The sequence below is a fragment of the Phytophthora ramorum genome (assembly GCF_020800215.1).
Source record: "Phytophthora ramorum isolate Pr-102 chromosome Unknown Phyram_PR-102_s0015, whole genome shotgun sequence".
NCBI classification, from domain to species: domain Eukaryota; phylum Oomycota; class Peronosporomycetes; order Peronosporales; family Peronosporaceae; genus Phytophthora; species Phytophthora ramorum.
The window spans coordinates 1,073,410-1,093,244 of record NW_027150661.1 but is presented as its reverse complement, the minus strand read 5'-3'; the positions used below and the strand labels follow the sequence as shown (position 1 = coordinate 1,093,244).

At 56.6% G+C, this 19,835-nt stretch overlaps 5 protein-coding genes across 5 annotated transcripts; 1 reads left to right on the top strand and 4 right to left on the bottom strand.

Moving 5' to 3' along the window:
• Window positions 1-64: 64 nt before the first annotated feature.
• KRP23_12636 (DnaJ-like protein subfamily C member 2) lies at window positions 65-1,327 on the bottom strand (the record flags this gene model as incomplete). Its single annotated transcript, XM_067883277.1, has 1 exon — window positions 65-1,327. One exon carries the CDS (start codon window positions 1,325-1,327, stop codon window positions 65-67), a length of 1,263 nt encoding a protein of 420 aa, XP_067739544.1.
• A 327-nt stretch (window positions 1,328-1,654) lies between these two features.
• On the bottom strand, window positions 1,655-3,022 carry KRP23_12635 (uncharacterized protein; the record flags this gene model as incomplete). The annotated part of the gene is made up of 1 exon (XM_067883276.1): window positions 1,655-3,022. One exon carries the CDS (start codon window positions 3,020-3,022, stop codon window positions 1,655-1,657), a length of 1,368 nt encoding a protein of 455 aa, XP_067739543.1.
• Window positions 3,023-3,977: 955 nt separating this feature from the next.
• On the top strand, window positions 3,978-5,556 carry KRP23_12634 (putative polyamine transporter; the record flags this gene model as incomplete). Its single annotated transcript, XM_067883275.1, has 2 exons — window positions 3,978-4,072; window positions 4,140-5,556. The coding sequence occupies 2 exons, from the start codon at window positions 3,978-3,980 to the stop codon at window positions 5,554-5,556; spliced, it is 1,512 nt and encodes a 503-aa protein (XP_067739542.1).
• A 54-nt stretch (window positions 5,557-5,610) lies between these two features.
• On the bottom strand, window positions 5,611-7,116 carry KRP23_12633 (uncharacterized protein; the record flags this gene model as incomplete). Its single annotated transcript, XM_067883274.1, has 1 exon — window positions 5,611-7,116. The coding sequence occupies one exon, from the start codon at window positions 7,114-7,116 to the stop codon at window positions 5,611-5,613; it is 1,506 nt and encodes a 501-aa protein (XP_067739541.1).
• A 142-nt stretch (window positions 7,117-7,258) lies between these two features.
• Window positions 7,259-17,586, bottom strand: KRP23_12632 (Vacuolar protein sorting-associated protein 13; the record flags this gene model as incomplete). The annotated part of the gene is made up of 2 exons (XM_067883273.1): window positions 7,259-17,497; window positions 17,563-17,586. The coding sequence occupies 2 exons, from the start codon at window positions 17,584-17,586 to the stop codon at window positions 7,259-7,261; spliced, it is 10,263 nt and encodes a 3,420-aa protein (XP_067739540.1).
• Between the last annotated feature and the right edge of the window lie 2,249 nt (window positions 17,587-19,835).

Below are 19,835 nucleotides of genomic sequence, written 5' to 3'. Positions count from 1 at the left end.
GGAGGACAGTTTTTGAATGTACTTCTGTATGTTAATGAAGCGTGTTTGGACGCTGCGTGCGTACTTACAGCTTGGCCAGGGCGTCGTTGACGGCGGCCAGGCCCGACGCGTCCAGCGAGTCGACGGAGTTGCCACAGGCCGCCACGAGCGCCTGCAGAGCGTCCATCTCGAGCGAGGCGCACAGGTCCTCCGTCTTGATGACGTCGATGGCGCCGTCCAGCTGCTGCTCGTGGGCGGCCGTCATGAGCTCGCGGAAGGCCTTCTTGACCTTGCGGAAGAGCTTCTTCTGCTTGTCCTTGGCCATCTTGGCGCCCTTGCGGGCCTCCTTGTCCTTCTCCTCGGCCTCCTTGGCGATGCGCTCGGCCTCCTCCTGCTTGCGGTTCTCCTCGTCCACGAGGCGCTGGGCGGCCTCCTCCTTCTCCTGCTTGGCGCGGGCCTTGCGGTCCTTCTCCTCCTGCTTGACGCGGCGGATACGCGGGTCGCAAGCGAGCGCGCGGTCCACGAGACTGGCCAGACGCGCGTACTCTTTTTTCTTCTTCTTCTTGGCGGCGGCCTCGTTCTTCTTGGCCATCCAGCGCTTGTGGTCGCGGTGCTCGGCCGAGTCCACGTCGTGCTCCGAGTCGTGCGTGAAGTCGCGCCACGAGTCGAACTTGTTCCAGAAGTCGTAGAACGCGTACACGTCGTCGATGGACGTGCTGTCGTCTCCTAACACAGGCACCGGCTTGTTCTCGCTGAAGCGCGCGTTGGCCGTGAACACGGGGCCGTACAGCTCGTAGAAGCTCTTGCCGTCGTTGTTTGCCTCGTTCTCGCGGATCTTCTCGCTGCCCGAGGGGATCCACTCGTCAAAGTCGCACTGCGAGTCGTACGCGCGCTTCTTCTGCGGGTCCATGAGCGTCGTGAAGGCCTTCTGCACCGCCAGGTAGTTGGGGTCGTTCTCCGTCTTGCCCGTCTTGTCCGGGTGGTGCTCGATCAACACGCGGTGGTACGCCTTCTTCACCTGCTCGTCCGTCACGTCGAAGCCCACGTCGGCCAGGCCCAACTGCTGGTACATGGTCAGGTCCAGGAAGTTCTTGCCGCGCAGACTGCGGCGGTACTTGCGCAGCACCGACTCCTCGTGCTTGCGCAGCGCCTCGCGGGCCAGCGCCGCCTCGTCCACGTCCTCGCAACTGGCCGAGCGGCCGCGCGCCATGTTGCGCGCACGCTTGTTGAAGGCGCGGCCCACAGGCTCCACACGCTTCTGCGCGAAGTATCCGCCCAGGCCCAGCACCGCCTTGGGCTCCGTGAAGCCCGCGGGGGGCGTCGGCAGCGACAGCGTCAACGACGACATTTTCCTGAGCTTTTCGCGGTCGGTTTGATTGTGCGGGCGCAAGCCGACGGGGCTCAAGCGGCGAGAGCCAATGGTTGGCACGGCCCAGACACTATACGGAATGCAAGTGAAATGGATTTAGTGTAGACACACACTAAGTTGTAGACTGCACCGCCTCGTAAGCACAGCAGTGACACCATTCTTTCCCAGCGCTGTGTGCGTTCGAGTTGCTTCCGGAGGCAAGGGAATGAGCGCAAGACAAATGGAAAGTTTACACATTGGTGGACTGCATTGACACGGTACAGATACAAGAACTCAACACACACTAGCTGCGCGTTCGCAGTGTCTTTACGGGAGCATGGGGCACGGGTCTTGGGGATCCACTACCAGTTGCTTGGCTTCCAGAAGACACGACTTGCAACAAGACACAGTCACCGGCTGCGGCCGAGTAAACAGTCGACGCTTCACGTGGCACTTGTTGCAGACGCCTCGGAGACAAACGCCACAGGTGCGGTGGGTAGCACCCACGATGGCCGCCATGGCGGGTTTCCTGGAGCACACGCAGCACGGTTCGGCAGCCGACTGTCGACGCGAACGAGACTTCCGATGGCCTTTCGACAGCAACCGAGACAGCCCAGGCTGGATCGCCGAGAAGGCAGAGCTGACTTCAGCGGAGAGGCTGGACGCCGAGTTGGAGTACCCGGAAGGGATCGAGTCTCCAGTGAGCTCAAACTCCTCCAGGTCCAGCGCGGACAGGTCGTCGATCGAAGAAGCGACCGAGTTCTCGGCTTTTTGCAAAGCCAGGAGCGTGAGCCGCTTGGACTCAGCACTGTCGATAGCTCCAAGAATCGAGACCATCAGCGAGCAGGAAGAGTTGTAGACAAGGAACGCCGGGACGTCGCCTCCCAAGTCGAACATACCCTTGGCGTACACGTCCACAATGTGTGACCCTGGTACCTGGCGGTAGATGCAGCTGAACATCATGTTGGCTCGGATGATGCCGCTGATCTCGGAAGGCGGTGGGCACCCAGGAAAATCGACGCTCTGAAGTAGGTAGTACGCGTACTGATCCCCCTGAGCATCGGTGCTGATACCCATGGACTCGAGCGTGCACAGATCACGTTGCTTCATGATCTTCGCCTCCGCCAGCGTATCCGTTCGATGCCATTTGAGAGAGAGTTGGCGGTAAGGGTCAAGCGAAGAGCCTCCTTCTAGCTTGGCGAGCAGCGCGCAGTCCACGTGGCCCTTACTCATGTAGGGCAATGTCAGTTGCATTTCCTCTCGAGTCTTGGCGTGGACGCCGTACAGAACATCTTCGAGTTCGCCTGCGATGGAGCCGACACAGATGACCATTGGGCGCTTAGACTGGGCTGCCAATCGACCGTCGGCTGGCTTTGATTGTCTGCGCTTGTAGATGCTCAGGTCGTTCTGGCGCTTGAGCAGCTTCCAGTCCCGCTGACTGAGCTCAGGGCTCTTTGTGCGGCGGTACTCGCTCTCGTGGGCCAATGTTCGCGAGACAATGCTGTGTGCCAAGTGACGGAACGCTTGGGCCTCGCCGTCGGGGAGGTGCATCAGGGGAGTCTCCTTGGGTATTTCAACGTGAGCTGGCGCGTGCTTTGCCTGATGCAGTAGCTCCTGAAGTTGCTCCGGGGCTGTAGCTCGTCTTGTAGCTTCTGGGGCGGCAAGTCGGTTCTCTGTGGGTAGCGACTCGGCCATTGAAGAGGTGTATTGGGGCTCGCGTTAGCAAGAGAGAAAGTAACCGGGTGTGGTGGCCTCGGTTGATGCGAAAGTGAGGCTGGAGTCGAACTGGATGCAGACGTCAAGGCCGTTTCTCTGCGAGAGAGGTGATGGAGGAGGCGACATATGCTATCAATGTGTCGGGCGCCGGGTATGGTTTCCGCCAAGCACAGGTCAAGCGAGCATGTGTACGCAACTCAGGCTCCAGCGTGCAGCCAGGTTGAACAGACTCTGCGCCCAGAACCGCCATGTGTCCCGCAAACGCCAGGAAGTGCTGATAGCTTGACATCAAATGGCCCGTTCCAAACGGCGTGGCTGGCTCATGCGGCTGACGAGGACAGATCAGAACCGTCATATCAAGTGGAGCCTCCAGCTGCCTTCAAGGACAGTCAAAAGACTTCGCTTTGCCCACTGCAGCACGCTCGCTGTTCAAGGTTGCGTCCTGGTTCATCTTCTTCATCCATGAGTCAGAACCGGACATGAGCATGGATTGGGCCACTTACCTCGACTGTGAAGCCTCAGCAGATGTCGATCGACTGAGACTGACATCGATTTGCTGACGGCAAGGGCCCAAAACCAGTTGGTTGTGCGTTTACACATCCCGACGCGAAATTTTATACTGAAAGGACGCAATAATAGCTGTACAAGCGATCTGTATCGAACAAACCTCTGAAATAATATAATCGTCGACCTTTGACTAGCAGCCTGAATCGACAAGCATCCGCCGTCGACTTCTCCCTATGGTTGCGACCGCCGGCTGTGTGCCCACAAACAATACCCTCTGCCCTTTAGCGCCTGCTTCAAGACACAGGGCGCTCCAGATGCATCGTTGACACCGAGTGCCTCCCTCTGCCTATGCTCCTTCGTGCTCGGCCACCGTCGTGGGGAGAATCGATCTGACCTCTCAGATACCATTGCGGCGTCCACTTCCCCGATGCTGGGCGACGAGACCTCGAAGAGTGCCGCGCCCCACGTGAAGATGGCGTTCTACGCTCCAACCCAGGACACGGCACCTGAAGGAGCCTTCGTGTAGGTGCCATCCGCACTTCCATTCATGTTCGACTCATTGACAATTGACAATGGCTCTGTGTTCCAGTGACCTCGACAAGGTCGACGTAATTGAGCCGTCACCAAGTCTGTACGATCGAAGACAGGCACTCGCAGTGAACCACCGCCGCCTCGGAGTCGTGGGCATCGTATCCATTCTGTATGTTTACCTGTGCGCGGGTCCCATCGGCTCGGAGGCTGTCGTCTCCTCGGCAGGCCCGCTCGTCGGTCTCCTCGCTTTCCTGCTGTACGCCTTGTTCGTAGCATTCCCGTTCGCGTACATTGTGGCGGAGCTCTGCTCAGCGTTTCCAGAAGACGGAGGATTCACAGTTTGGGTGTTGAACGCTTTTGGCCCCTTTTGGGCTTTCCAGGTCGGGTACTGGTCTTGGATCGCGGGCGTGCTGCGTGGAGCCTTAATGCCTGGCACGTTGTTGGGCCTGCTCACCAGATACTACGATGTCGAGATCACGTCGCCAGCTTTGGAGTACTTCATCAAGGCAGCAATCGGAATCCTACTTGCCGTTCCAACGTTTCTGGGGACGCGTACTGTCGCTCGACTGAGTCTCGTGGTGCTCGTCGTGGTGATCCTCTTCTTCTCCGTCTTCACGGTCTGGGCACTTGCGAAAGCGTCCGACCTTGACGATCTCTTCCAAGTGCGTCGTGAGAAACTCGCGTACGATAACGCGGGACACGACGTGGTCTCGACGGGTAACGTGGCGATCGAGTGGGTCACCCTGCTCAACACGCTTTTCTTCAAATTCAAAGGCATGAACAACGCCTCAGTCTTCGGTGGCGAGGTGCAGAACCCAGCTCGCTCGTATGCGCGCGCCATCGCGTTCACGTGCCTGCTCGTTCTCGTCACCTACGTGGTCCCCATGACGGCTGGAATCGTGTCGGACGCGCTGCCGTGGTTCTTGCTGGATCGCGACTCGTTTCCGTTCTTCGCCTACTTCGTCGGGGGGAAACTGCTCCGGTTGTTGATCCAGATTGCGACCTGTTGCGGCTCCGCTGGCATGTGCATGGCAGCTTTGCACGTCAAGACTTTCCTCGTCAGCGGCATGGCTGAGAACCGACTTGTCCCCACATTTCTGGCCAAGCGAAGCCAGCGCTACCAGAGTCCTCGAAACGCTGCTCTGCTGACGCTCGTGCTGATGCTCGTGCTCGTCAACTTGGACTTCAAGGACATGCTGGCCATGACAAACGCGTATTCTGCTGCTGTTCAGTTGGTCATCATCGCCACGGTCATCAAACTACGACGCGAGCTGCCGTACATCGCTCGTCCGACCAAGGTGCCGGGGGGAGTGCCTGTGCTGTACGCCATCGCAGTGGCGCCGACGTTCATGTTCTGCTACATCACCTTCTACGCGTTCTACTGCTTGGTCTCGGCCATCCTTTTGGTTGCCTTCTTCGTGCCGGGAGTAGCTTACGCCGGCTATCGCTTCTACTACCGGCGCTCACTCGTCTAAGCGCAGCTCAATCCATGTCGAAACGAAGACGCACTGTGTATGAACCGCCGAGTTTCAAAACTCCAGGATGTTCGTAGCTATCGATGGACTTTTCACTCGTTGTATTCGACGACTTGCTGTCGCTTCCCTTTCCTCTTTACTCTGCAGCAGATGCGCAGGAACCCAATCGTACGTTGTTTGCAGGCCTCCTGTCTTCTTCTTCCGTCCTCTGCCCACCAACAACGGGCTCAGCCCTCCATGCCTGGACTCCTCTTTGTCCTGGGGGAGCTCGAGATGGCCAACCGGGATAGCCACCCACACGTTGCTCAAATTCACACGAGCGTCTTGTGCAACGATCTTCTCGAAGCGACTGAAGGGGACGCACTGCACTTTGGTGCGCGTTGTGGATGAAACTTGCGGCGGCCTAGATTGGAGTGGCAAGGGCTCCAGCAGCGTAGCTCGCTCACCTCGTCTTCGTTGGTAGTGGCGCCCTTCATCCCGACGGGGGAGAGGCAGCAGCGGCGTCTCTTGTTGTCGCGCCAGCATTCGCGTTTCCAGAGCCTTCTTGTGCTTTCGCTCCTGCTCTGAAGGCGCCAACAACGCACCTCGGGCCTCGCGCAGTCGCTCACGCTGTCTTCGACGCAGAGCTCTCCTCAGTTTCCAATCACGCGTCCGACGGACCCGGGCTCGAGCGCGATGACCACGCCATACACGTTGAATCAGACGAGCAGCCAAACGCTGTGTAGCTCGGCGGACGAAATAGGTGGCGGCGCTGGTACTAGCCTTGTGGACGGCCTCGAGCCTTTGCTGTTGGCCCTGTTGCTGTAACCGAATACACGACGGCATGCTGACTAGCAGGCCTAACAGACGTGCCTTTGCCTCAATACCTGCTAGCTCGTTGCGCTTCACCCTTCTCCAAAGCCGTTGAATCACGCGAGCATGGGTTGCCAGGCGTTCACGCTCACGTACTGCAACGAGCTTCACCGCTAGAACCGGAGGCTGCTCATTCATCAGCCGGTCAACTATTTCACGCGAAAGAAGCGCTGCGCCTTCCGCTCTGCGCCGCTTGTACGCAGCAGCAGTGGCTGAACGACCCAATCTTGCTAAAGCCCGACACACCCACTGGTGCATGCCCACTCGCTTTTGGCGTCGGTCCCACCCAGCTTGGGCTTTCGCTCCCCGTCCAATTGTCCGTTCTAACGTCCTCTGGATCAGACTCAATACACTTTTTGCCCCCGTGAGTGCCGACGGCAGCAAACGCAGTCGCTTCTTCCAGTTGGGGTGGCGCTCGATCATCGCAGTCAAAGCGCCACGTTTTCGAGAGAAGAACCCGGTCACAAGATGGCGCAATGTTCGTAAGAGAGACATCACTGCGCCGCCGCTGCTGCCTATAACCACAGCAAGCGCTTGAGCTCCGGCGCGCTGTCTCGCTTTCGCCCTAAAGAACCCCACTGCGCGCTTTGAGCGCACCTTGTCGAGCTTGTCATGCGCAGTGGAGGCTGAAGTCGCCCCCTTCTCGCTTCTCCATGGACGCTTGAACCTTGCTGGCAGCTGTGTGATCGAATGAGTCGGGCTGCTCATCTTGTGCAGTGGCCTACACGTACAAAAAGCAACCGCAATGGTTAGTTGTGAAACTCCCCTTCAAGTTGAAGTGAATTCCAAAATGGCTGCAGTCCAAGAATGGTTCATTGAGGTCAATTGCATCGTGTCTGCACACCACGCACTAGCCGAAAAGGTTGGGGCCTCCTCCTTGCTTACTCTCGCCAAAGAGGTCGTATGCTGCGTTTGAATGGCGCCCAGTGGTCCGGAAGCGTAGAACAATCGGCCGCGGCGCCTTACTCACAAGCGATTTGAACTGCGCAGTGTTAGCCACGCTCACTCCATTCACCGCGAGGATGCAATCGCCTGCTGTGATCTGTCCCGAGGCGTGAGCCGCACTCGACGGGACACACTCGCGTACGATCACTGAACGACCGCTCTGCTTGGCGATAATACCCAGCGCCGCACCCGAGAACTCGACCTCAAACTCGTCCTCGCCCTCTGCTGCATCTGCGTCCTGGCCGCCTGAAGCCGACACGTCTCCGAACAAAGAAGCCGAATCCGATGCTGATACGGAGCTCTCGGCAACCTGCAAGTCGTCACCGATGATAGCCACGTTCGCCGACCACCAGCTCTGGGTTTCTTGCAACGTAAATGTAGCCGTGTAGCCTCGGTTTGCCCTCAACCGCGCCGTCTTGCGCGTAGCGTATACAGTGCAAGCATTCGACTGAACTGTGAAATACACGTCACCTGATGTCAGCAGTGTCGGCGTGTAGCCATACGCGAACACCACGAGGGCACGGTCCGCCCGCCAAGCCGTTGTACTGCCTCCTCCAGCTGATGCAGCTCCACCATCGCTAGGCGCATCCAGCACGCTTGCAAGGTGCCGTCGCCCAAGCGGCAGGACTCGCAGCGTCGCACCATCGTTCAGTTGAGTATTCACGACCAACGAGTGCCGCGAGTTGTTGATCAATGCGAGCGCCACGCAGCCACGTGCCTCGAGTCCTGTGTGATTGGCGTCCCAGTCGTAGACCAAGTGCCGCACTTGCCGTAAGAACTCGGAGCTGCTGCCACACTCATCAAGCGCTCGGGAATGCTTGCGCACAATATCGCCGTTCGACATGTGCTCATAGCGGAAAGGTACGCCTTGTACACTGTCTCCATCTCCACTAGAAGAGCTGGATGTGAGCATTCCAGGAGCCAAGGCGCCCGCTGCAGCAGCGGGGTCAGCTTTACCGCGCAGTGTGGACACCAGTGACGTGACTCCGCCTGCCACCATACTCGTCACGAGCGACGTGACCTCAATCGATTCAATCAGACCGAGTGCCTGTGACTTGACAGACTGCTCGTAGAAGCGCACAATCGCTGCGCCCAAAGACTCCTGCGTGGCGAGCGCATGAGATAGTCGGTAGCCCTCCAATGTCACGCACGCGTTCTCGATCTTCAGCTTGAGGTTCGACAGCCAGAAGCCCTCGTTACTGTGCTGGCTCGAGTCGCTTTTGTCGCGTGTGAAGCTTACAACGACACGCACCGGCGAGATTTCACCCGATGCGATGTACAGCTTCCGACCAGTCATGGCTGCCATGTCAGCGGCACTCGTACCGTCTCCTCCCTCCTCGTTTTGGGGCACAAAGTAGGCGAGCAAGTCACCCTCCTCGTCCTCGCCATCGTTGTCCTCCTCGCCTGGAAACGCCAAGACGAGCGATTTGTGCTGAAAGTGCGCGATCGTCTCCTTCTGCAATTTGTTTAGCCGGTCAATGAAGCGCATGGACGTCGAGACCTTCACGTTCTGCAGCTCTACGTGCACACGCTCCACCCAGGTGTACTTGACGTGCGGCCGCTCCAGATACGTCAACTCCAAGAAGTATTTTTCCGTACTGGTCCTCGCTGAAGCGGGGGCGCCATCTCCGCGGAGAAGTGGTCTCAATACCACACGGTTCTTGGACTGTGGAAGGAGGTCTTCGACCTTGAGACCCATAAGGTTTAGCTTGGCAGCAGTGGCTTGTGGAGACCATGATGCCTCCACACCGATGCGCGTGAATGTAGCACGGGCCACAGACTCACTTTCGTCTTCAGCTCCTCCAGCAAACAAACTTTGAGATTCCTCGAGAGCTCCACCATGCTTTTTATCGGTGACTGTCACAATAACACCCGCCACTTGTGCGTGAAGGCTAAACGTTTGCCACCCTGCCGCACCTGGACCTGATACGATATCTCTTCCAGATACTGTTGAGCCCGCAGTCGAAAGCCTTGAAGACGTAGATGTTGGGGAACCAGCACCACCATCGGTTACCACCACAACGAACGTAGCCTGCGAAAAGCTACCTCGTTTTACGACTACCTCCAAGTGAACGCCACGTCCGCTGGAGCGTGGTGGTACCAACAAGTCTGTGGTAGCTACACGGTCCACTGCAAAGGCTCCACTCCAGTCGTAGCCGTCACTGCAGAACGTATCAGAAGCGTCTTCGTCCGCCAGCACCGAGGCACGTAACGGGGCACGAGTTCCACCGACCCAATAGAGTGCATACATGTCCCCAGTACCCAGCACGTGGTGGGCAATATTGTCGTTGCTAGCATCTTCAAGCCGCTGGTGCTGACGATTCGGAGCCTCAAGCAATAGCAGCGTGTGCGACGAGCAATTGAATACCAAGTAGCGGGGGATCACGCTCACCAGTGTCGTGACTGAGCCAAAATGACGGGTTGCGTAGTCTGCTGATACACCCAGCTCGTAGAGTACACCCCCCGAAGAGGCACTACTTCCAGCTGAGCGGAGCGTAAGACACTCGTCCTGCCAGCTCAGCCTTCTCGGGTCCGCTTCAAACCGAGCCGACCAGTTGCACCCACGCAAACCGATGCGAAGCACAGGCACCTTCCCGCTATTGTCGCTTGAGTACGCACTAATCTGCGCATTGCCCACCTGTGCACGTGCCGCTCGAGGTGGAATATAGGCTTCGCTGTCGGCGGCAGTACCATAGACCAGCTCTAGTCCAGAGCGGTTAATGACCCAAACCTCTGCTAGGATTTCCACGCGCACGGGTCGAGCTGTGTGGTCCGTCCCACCCACCACTCGTAACAACAGACGGAAGGGACGTCCATCGTCCACGCGCGAGAGCTGTACCGAGAGCACTGAACCACTAGCTGATCCTCGTGGCGCAAGTTCTAGCCACTTCGACGGAGTCGTGCAGCCTTCGACGAGAAGCTGAAACAGCGGTCGTTGTGCGATATCGGTCCACCAAATGCTTGTCTTAGCTCCCACAGCGAGCGTCTCTGGTTTCGACGGACTATCAGTTGCTCCAGAACCGTAAGCAGAGCTATAGGCCGATCGGACACGAAATGTGAGTGGCACAGGAAGCTTATTGAACAGTACGAGCGGCTCAGCAAAAGAAACAGCCCGGAGCTCTTGATCACTTGACATAGAGACGCAGTACACGGCGTTCCGACCACCACCATTGCCTGCGCTCTCACGTGAGGCTGTTGTGGAAGATACTGCCGCCTCCACCTTCAATTCCACAGCAGATCGTGTCTGCACTGGGATTGGAGCACTCCACGAGTAGGTAGTGCCATTACCCACAGGCCGTACACGTAATTCCGATGCTAGAGAAAGTAGCACTGGAACAGCCGACTCTTGGTTTGGTCGTAGAATCCCAATCTCGACGGGTGTGTGCCAGGTCGGATCGTTTACGAGAAGCGCCACAGGATGGCCAGACGCAAGTCTGTTCACTAGTTTGATAGGCGACGAGACAACCAGCAGGATACGGCCCTCTACAAGTTGCGCCGATAGACTTAGGGCGAAGCTTGTTCGCTGCCCATGGGTGTCTACCAAAGAAAATGTTCGAGAGCCCAGCTGCTCAAAAATGAGTCCTTGAATGGCTTGGAATCGTGCTGCATTCTCGCCCGAGCTCTTTGAATCCATCAATTGCAGACATAGTCGTAAATTAGCAGCATCTCGGTCGCCAGAAGCATACCGCCTCACAACACCACGCCCTCGGGATGGCGCGTGTAGATAGCGAACGTCAGCTAAGCTCCCTGTGGAAACGACTTCAGGTTCTGTAGTGAAAGACCCATTCGTAAGCCAGAAACTCAGAGGGAGCCCAGTCTCGTTACGGATAACACAAGGTGCCATTTTGCGCCGCAGAAGTTCTTCATCTTCCTCTGTTTGCTCTTTCGCAGTAGCTGAGGCCGCACGACGTTTCCAAGCACCTCCCACGGATGCCACGACCTCCAACAATCCATGCGTGACAGTGAGGTCCAGTGCCTGTGCAGCCGTGACAATAACGTGTAGCTCACTTTCACCAGAAATGGAGCCCTGAACAGAGGCGTCAAGTGCCCACTCCGTGCACATGGGGTGCCAGTCGCGAGTATCTGGGTTATAATACGACATGAGCATGACCAAGTTGCCTCCGCCAGATATTGTTGTCGTCACTGGCAGCGCGGATACATCCGATTCCGCAAAGGACGCAGATACATCGTCGCCTTCCTCTAGTTGGACGGTGTACGTGACATTCAAGAAAAGGTGGGAACGCTCCACTTGCAATTGCGCGAGTCCCATATCACATCCATCGCAGTCATTAATCAGAGTCAGACTGACGGAGGGCAGCTCACAGGTAACATATCGGTGAATCTCCTCCTCCTCTGGTGTAGCAACGATATTTTGTGACGACGTACGCGATCGTGTCAATGACGGAAGAGTGGATGAATCGTCGGGCGATACATGCTGCATATCTGCAACGGTATGGCGGTCTTCGTGGAGCTCGATTGCTTCCCTGAGGGACTCTATTGTGTCCATTGCCATGCAAGCGTCGTCGTAGGACACGAACACTTCGATCGGAGTGAAGCTCAGCGCCACAATTTGTTGCCGCTGCCCCGCATGTGGGAACAGATCGCTCACCTCGACATGTAAATCGCACGGTTCCAGCAACTGGATCAGTGGTGCTACATCGATAGCATCCCACTGCGCATTCGAAGTCGGAGATGCAACACAGCAGCCTGGGCGCCTGGCATTCTCAAGCACCACCTCCATATTTTGTGCGTTGGCTAGGATGCTACTTTGGATATCAAGATCGCCATCGCCCTTTCCTTTCTTCGCGTCCGGATGCGGTTTCCACATGAACTCAAGCGTAAAATCGCCAGCAAAGGCCACACGCGGGCTGTCGGAGTCGTATGCATCACGCGGTACAGCCAATCCCACTTGTTTCGCTGTCGCACGCACCGTAATCGTCAATTCAGGCTCCTTTCCATCGCGAAGAATGTCCGAGATACTTTCGCGTCGCACCAATAAAGACGGTGATGACGGAGTCTTAAGTATTTGAGACCGCATCAATTCATTCTTTGAGTCAATGTCTTTCGTCGTTTCAGCTTGGCTCGGCCTCGATGGCAGTGCAAAAAAGCCGAGAAGTGCCAGAAGTGCCTCCGGAATGACAGTACCCGTGACTTTCGAAAAGGCCAAGTCTAGTTCACCCGTCGAGGCGACATCGTCCCACGTATAACGTATTTCCAGCGGATTTGGTGAGACCAACAGCGTGCCGCTCTCAGTACTGTCCCTTGAAGATTTGTATCTGCCCACAAGATCACGAGCGCTAAATGCACCAAGATGCACGGCCAAGCGTGGGTTCTTATCATACTCGCCATCAAATATCAGCGAAAAGTCAGTTGCAACGATCTCGGCGAAGGTTCCAGTGCGCGAAGCTTCACCAACACACGCTCCAGAGAGTGCAGCTTCCACAACCGAATCAGACGATATATCCTCTTTTACGAGTGTTTCCACTGGTCCATCTTGAAACAGCAAGATCCGCACGTTCTCCATAACAAAGCGCACTTGGAGTGTTGCCTCATCTGCGTCCGGCTGAAGGTACGCATACGTCACAGTCGGGCGTAGCGACGGCAACTCTCCTAAATCAGTGCTACTTTTTCTCCTGCCCAACAACCGAGGAGTACTGTTAGTTCTGTTGGTCTCCCCAGGGGGCGCGCTTTGTAGCTCGTCAGCGCCGAAATTCTCCAAGATGAGAGCGACGATACCCAGATAACTAGTGCGTGATAAGTGAGCTTCTAACGGGGGCAGCACTGAATCCACCGTAATTCTCGGAAGGAACACTGTCCTCATCTCCTCTGTGCCATCTATCTTCTCTTCATCGCCCAAGGAAATGGTCGAGGAGACAAGATCCTCGATGCTGATCTTCAGATCGGCAGGATTAGGAAGTAAAGCTTCGTACACGCGTCCTGCTTCGGCACCCTTTACTCTGTTGCCAGCACTTGTTTTAGTGCAGAAAATGTGGACTTGTTCAAGGAAAAGGTCTTTGCAATCCACTCGCAACGAAATGCCATCACCCTCAGCGCCTGATCTGTGAACTATCGCGCGCGGCAGCGACTCGTCATGCACCACACGCTTGGTTCGCGCTCCTGGGGGGCCTTCGTAGTGTACAGCACTGGATGGGAAATGTACAAGGCGCAGCACATCAGCAGTAACCTTTGCGTGTGGAGCATCCTCTATGCTCAAAGGGAGAATCAAGGTAGGCTTCTCAATGGTCAAGTCTAGCACAACGCTGGCTTCGTCCTCACGGAGCAGCAGTTGAGTGGCATTCATCAGTGTCTGAGTCACCATTGCACCAAGCACTCCTTCAAACACGAAGTCCACCAGCTCCAATATCTGTTGATGATAGTAAACGCCACGAATTGGCTGGAACGCCAAGTGCAGAGAACTCTTGTCGCTGGTCATGGGATCGCAAGCAAACGCAAAAGTCAGAAGAGCTTCTGGTTCTTTCCCTGATGCAACGCGGTGCCGAGCTTCATCCTCGTCTAACCCGAGAAGCGTCGCGTACAGTGGGTGCTTTGACGTACTCAAGTCAGTGCCTATAAAATTCCCCACATGACCTGTAACTTCGAATGTGTCTTCATCACTGGAGGCTTGGCCGTCCACGCTGTAGCTTGTGTAGTTGACAGCCGCATTGTTCATCTCGAGGCGTGCCAGCTGCCGGTTGAGCTGATCCTTGTTAAACGTAAGACTGAATTGGACTAGAGACGCCCGCACCACAACAAGAGGTTGCCCCCGCGAGCGCATGGTGGCTAGTGCGGCGGCCTTTCGTTTCAGTTCACCACCAATACTCGGTGTTTCATCAGCACTACCCGACGCAAGCTGATTCTGTGCTTGCACTGTGGGGTTCGTTGGCGACGATGGGGAGTGTTCAAACGGGAGATCGTCGTCATGGGACTGAATCGCAGATGCGTAGGCAGATACGATGCGATAAAACAGTGCCACGGACGATGGGTTCCACTGCACATGCAGCACATTGAACTGCACGCCAGCTTCCAATTGCGAGGCGTTGCTCTGGTTACGTTGTTGCAGTGTCAGCGCTGCAGACGCCGGCGAATACGCGGTGACGTCAATTGCGATCAAATGTGGGGAGTCACTGTCGTTTTCACCCGTCGAAATGAGTTTGTAGTATCGTGAGTCAGGCGAGTACAGCATGTCTTCCATTACAAGTGACTTCAGACGTGCATGGAACGCTTGATGAGCTGAATACGCTTCCACGGCGAAAGACGTGTGCAAGGCACGCACGACAAACGCGTCCTTTTTAACCGACTCGCGCAAATTGAGTTCCACGCACCCTAGTGAGAGCTGCATCTCCAACAAGAATTTCTCTTCGGTTGTAAGAGCAGCCACATTGCTCGTACTATCGTCGCTCGTGCTGTCTGACTCCGCTGCACTTTCCTCGCCACTCTCATTGTCTTGGTCTTCAAAGTATGCTAGGCGCTTATCATTGGCCCGGGCAATGGCAGTCGCCTTCGCGAGTATGGATGAATGAATCTGACCCAGTGCTACGAGCTGCTCTTCTGCAAGCGATACCGCAATCCTCGGGACAGCAGCATACACACCTACTTGCGGTAAAGGTTTGGATGCAGCATCATTATTCTTCCCCCGTGTAGGAAGCCTGAATCGCGAATATGATGCCTGGGTGTGCAGCGAGAATTCAACCGACAGTTCCTCCACTATTTTCGCAAAGCTCCGCAGCTCCTCGTCAGTCCACTCTACTAATTGTTCCTGACGGCCGAGTAATACATGAATCTTGGTAACATCAAGTCGCCAGTGCAAGCGCTGCGGATCGTTACCGGAAATATCAAGTGCCACGCCCAATGACGTATCGATAGATGTCACCTTTTTGTCGTTGCGAAAGCTCAACATACCAAGATCCACGACCAGAACAGCACCGATTGGATCAGCCACGTTTTCCGGCAAAATAAGCACCGGCGCATCCATATCTAACAGTATATCGTAGGCGACGCGGCCTTCGGCTCTCTCTAGCGAGCGCATAAGCGCCGCTTCTTCGGCTTCTTTGTCTGCAGTTGTATCCGAGGCCTTCAAGAGCTTCATTTCATCGGCAGGATCACCCGAGAACATCCAGTCGGCAACAGACGACGTAGCGAACTGCCAGACTTTTTCAAGCTGTTTCTCTGGCAGTAAACTCACGAAAAAGGCGTGCAGGAACATCACAAACGACGGGTCAACCATCACACGGACAGGCTCCGAGCGCACACGAACCTTCAGAGTGGCTTCCACGTCCTCTTCACTCGGTGCTTGAGTTTGCACCACTGCTCGCCGGCTAAGGTCAATACTGACGCAGGACACACTTGGATCGCCACTTAGTGATGGCGAAGCTGATGGGCTGCAGAACGAGTGAAAACGAGAATCGCACGCTAGACCGTTAAAGATATCAAAGTGCTGCACACGAAAGCTTGCGTCCCACTCGTTTTCTGGCTGGATGTTGACGGCTAGCGAGCCGTGAAGCATGCCAGTCACAAAAGGACTCTCGTGCGCGTTTGACTGATAAAGAGCCATCGACCCATTTTTGAGCTGAAGCTGAACTGACACGAGGTTGCACCCCATGGGCACTTCGTGCGCGCTGCTAGCCTTTTCCACAGCGTCGTCATAAGCCTCACGCAGGTTTTCCCGACCTTCAGCAGACAATACGTGCTCTTCTTCAGCCTCTGTCGACGCGGCAGTATCGCCGCCAAAAAAGTACGAATACCACGAGCCACCGCCACTTTGTGCAGCTTGTGTCTCTGCCTGCGCTTTTGCTGAGGCTTTTGCAGTTTCCTGAGCACGCTCCTCTGCATCTTCCGCGGCATCGCGTAGCAATAGAACCACGTCCAGCGGGTAAATTTCTTCGTACCGCTGCTTAAATTTGCCTTCTCTCGTCGAAGCGTCTAACGGGCCCCCGCTTCGCAGTTCCGCACGGAAAGCCTCCACGTACAGTTGCTGCTCAAGCAGCGCCTTATGTACCGATGACCAGCGCATTTTGCGGTGATGAGGTCGTCGGTGATGTGGGTGGTGAACGCCCCAATCCTTTTCCTTGTCAGTGGCTGCCTCTCGTCGAAGCTTGGCTCTGCGTTGCTCCAGCACTAGGCGCGTGGCAAAATCCCACCACTCGCGTGGACGTGCACCGGGCGCATGCAGCGGGCGTCCTCTCGCCAACGCGAAATGCGCCTCCACTGCCCGACGACCCAAGAACGCGCGCTGTAGGAACAGCACGTCTTCATACTGCTCGCGCGTCAAGCGTCCTTGCAACGCGCCCACTTCCGCTTCCACCGTGTACTTGGCCACGGCCGAGTAGTCTGCGCTCTCGTTCTTCGTAAGCTGCACGCCCATCGAGCACGGACGCAGCAGCCACCGCCTGCCAGTCTCCTGTCCGTCTTGCAGCGCCTGCACCATTTCTCGCATGGCCTTGGGCACGTCCTCCCGCGTCTCCATCCTCGCGCGTTTGTCACTCACCTCCAGTCGGTCCCAGTACAAGCCAAAGTGCGAGACCTCCGCCTTCTTGTACGTGAATTCCTGGTGCACCGTCGTCTGATCCACAAAAGCCTCGGCGCCTTTCTCGTCCGTAGTGAAGAAGCGGAATCTTTCGAGCATCAGGCCGCACGCGAACGGCGCGTCTGGATTGGCCACGGCATCCTCGTAGCGCAAGTGCACGTCACACAGCGTCACCTGCAGGTTGGCCACGATGCGGGCCGTGAGTCTCGACACAAACGTCCCTTCGTCCTCCTTCTGCTGCTGTTGCTGCGGCTGCTGCTGGCCCGGGCCAACGCGTGCAGCGAAGCGGCGGTGCTGTCGCAGCAGCTCGCGTCTGTCCAACTGGTTCCGCTTGGCCTGCAGCAACTCGGCCGGCTCGGGCCGCTGCGCGTTGGGCGCCACGAGGGCCGAGACGCCCTCCAGAGTGATGGTCACGCTGGCGCTGCCCAGCTGGTTCCACGGGACACGCACCAGCACGCGGGACACGCTGCCGCTGGCCACGCGCACGGGCAGCTGCAGCTCGGCTAGCGCGAGTGGCTTGAGCGCCAGGTCGCGCAGCTCCAGCTCGCCGCTCCAGAGGCCCAGGACCAGCGAGTCGCTGCGCAGACCGTCCACGTACTTGCCCAGCTGCGCCTCCAGGATCTAACAAGTGATGTGTGAGCAAGGCAGGGAGAGCTGTACTTAAAGTAGGGAGGAAGCGCACGTACGGAGGAGATGATGGCCTTCGCCATGGTCGCGTCAGCGTCGGCGGAATGTTACTATTATGAATGCAATCTTCCACGTCACTATTGTGAATGCAATTCTGACCCAAATTCGTGTGACCCAGGAGTCAACTTCTGTCCGAGAGCTCGCGTCTCTCCGGCGCAGCTGCCGAGCATCGGGATGATGCGTCGTCTTGTGCTCCGCTGGACGCGGTGAGTGCAATTGACCCAGACAATGACAACAGAGAGGAGCTGGTTGGGGGCTCACGTGCTACGCTGCCGGAGGTGGTGGTTGCGATGGAATGCGACGACGAGCAAGAGCCAACAGTGCCTCCATCGTCTCTGCTGGACGCTGTGATGGCGATGGATTCGGACGATGAAGAGCTGCCGGACGAGCAGGACGCGGCGGTCGAGGCTGGTGAAGGCTGTGAGGAATCAGACGATCAAGGCCCTCATGGAGGCTCCACAAATCCTCAAACGCGTACCCCCGAGCCATAATGGACGTACTGCTACGGCGACTGGGGCGATGGTGGTGCACATGGTGACGGGATACCTACCAAATTGGTCGGCGGGGGAACAAAGAGCGCTTTGTCGTTGTGATTAGAGCAAGCAAAGACGAGAAAATGAATACAACCACATCCAACACGGGTAGGGGAACAAAAAATGGGTGAAAAACGCTTCCACGAAAAAGAGGGAACATGAAAAACGTGATTTTCGTGTTCTCCTCGCTAAAGTGCGAGAACAACGAACATTTTTGCGAGCTTCCCTCCCGATATGCATTTCGTATTTAAGCGGATCTGACGTGTTCGTATCCTACGCGTTGGATTGGCTGAAAATCCCACGATCTTCCACAGCCGCACTGAAATTTATCGAACTCACTCGCGAAGATATCCTCTGCCCAAGAAGCGGCCTGCGCTGGCGTGTGCTGAGCCTCCGACGCGCTCGAAGCGCAGCCGACAGACTCGTGACCACACCAGGAACCCCAAGCACCGCAAGTCTATGCTCGTGACCACTGCACGGACCACAGCACCTTCCAGCACACGGCTCAAGTCAAGGACTTCACGAGAAGGTCAGAGAACTCCGCCTGAAGCAGCAGTGCATGGACTAAATCCACCTCCCACCCACACTCGTGGCCACCGCAGGGACTTACTGTGCCGCCAGCCTAAGCTCAGTCCAAGGACTTCAGGCCAGAGGCTCCGCCGCCAAGCATCGAGCTCACAGCGCAGCCGACAAGACTAGAGACCGCCTCAGGGACTTACTTCACATCCAGCCCACACTCGTGACATCTACAGGGACCCACGGCACCTCCATCCAATGCGTAACGATGACAGAGCCACCTTCTGTGGTCCGCCAAGCAGTGAAAGAGTTCCAGGCCCTTGGGCCCTTCGAGTTGGTGCCTCCACGACCAAAGGAGACTTCGTACATATTCAAGTGGGGGGGGGGGGGGGGGGGGGGTCGTGTCAAGTACATCGAGAACGGGAAGGAGGTCTTCGCGTGAGCTTGTTTGGGCGACGAGGCGTGTCGGACGTCAGGAAAAAACCTGTTCAAGCTCCATGCTGGCAAAACGACCATGGCCGTGAAGCATCTCCAGAAGATACACAACGTTGGCTCGCCGAAAACGGAGACAGCGACCGTCAAGAAGCGCAAACACGAGCCACCTGTCATCGTCCGCCCTGTACTCAAACCAACCAACCCGGCTAAACGTGCTGATGACCACTCTCATGATCATCAACCATAACTTGACGTTTCGTATGGTGGAGTACGAAGAGGCAAGACTCATCCAAGCGCTACTCTATAAGGACGAGATGAAGGCCAAGATAACTACAAAGCAGGCGAAGGAATCTATCGTGGAGCTGTATTTTCAACACGCAAGGAGATCGCTAACTACCTCCAAGAGAACCGAGAGGACTACCCGAACTTTACGCTCGTGGCAGATTTTGGACTTGCAAAACAACGCAAGACAAGTTTCTTGGGTTGCGGGTTTACCTGGTGGGAGTACAAGTCTATTCTCTTGGGAACGAGAAAGCTCAACCCCGCATATGGGGATCGTGATGGCGGCATTGTAAAACCCTTCAAAGGGTGGTTGAAGCACATGCTCGTGTGGCGTTGGGTTTTGGTGCCGAACTGTCACGGTTTGGCTGACGTTGCACCTTTCAGTGAACGGCGACAGAGCGTCTTGATTGGCGGGTCTCATTTCCCGCGCTATAGTGACCTAGGAACAATAGTGACCGAGGTCTCGGCTGGGTCTAATAAAACCCCGGCCGAGGTTAAAAGCCTCG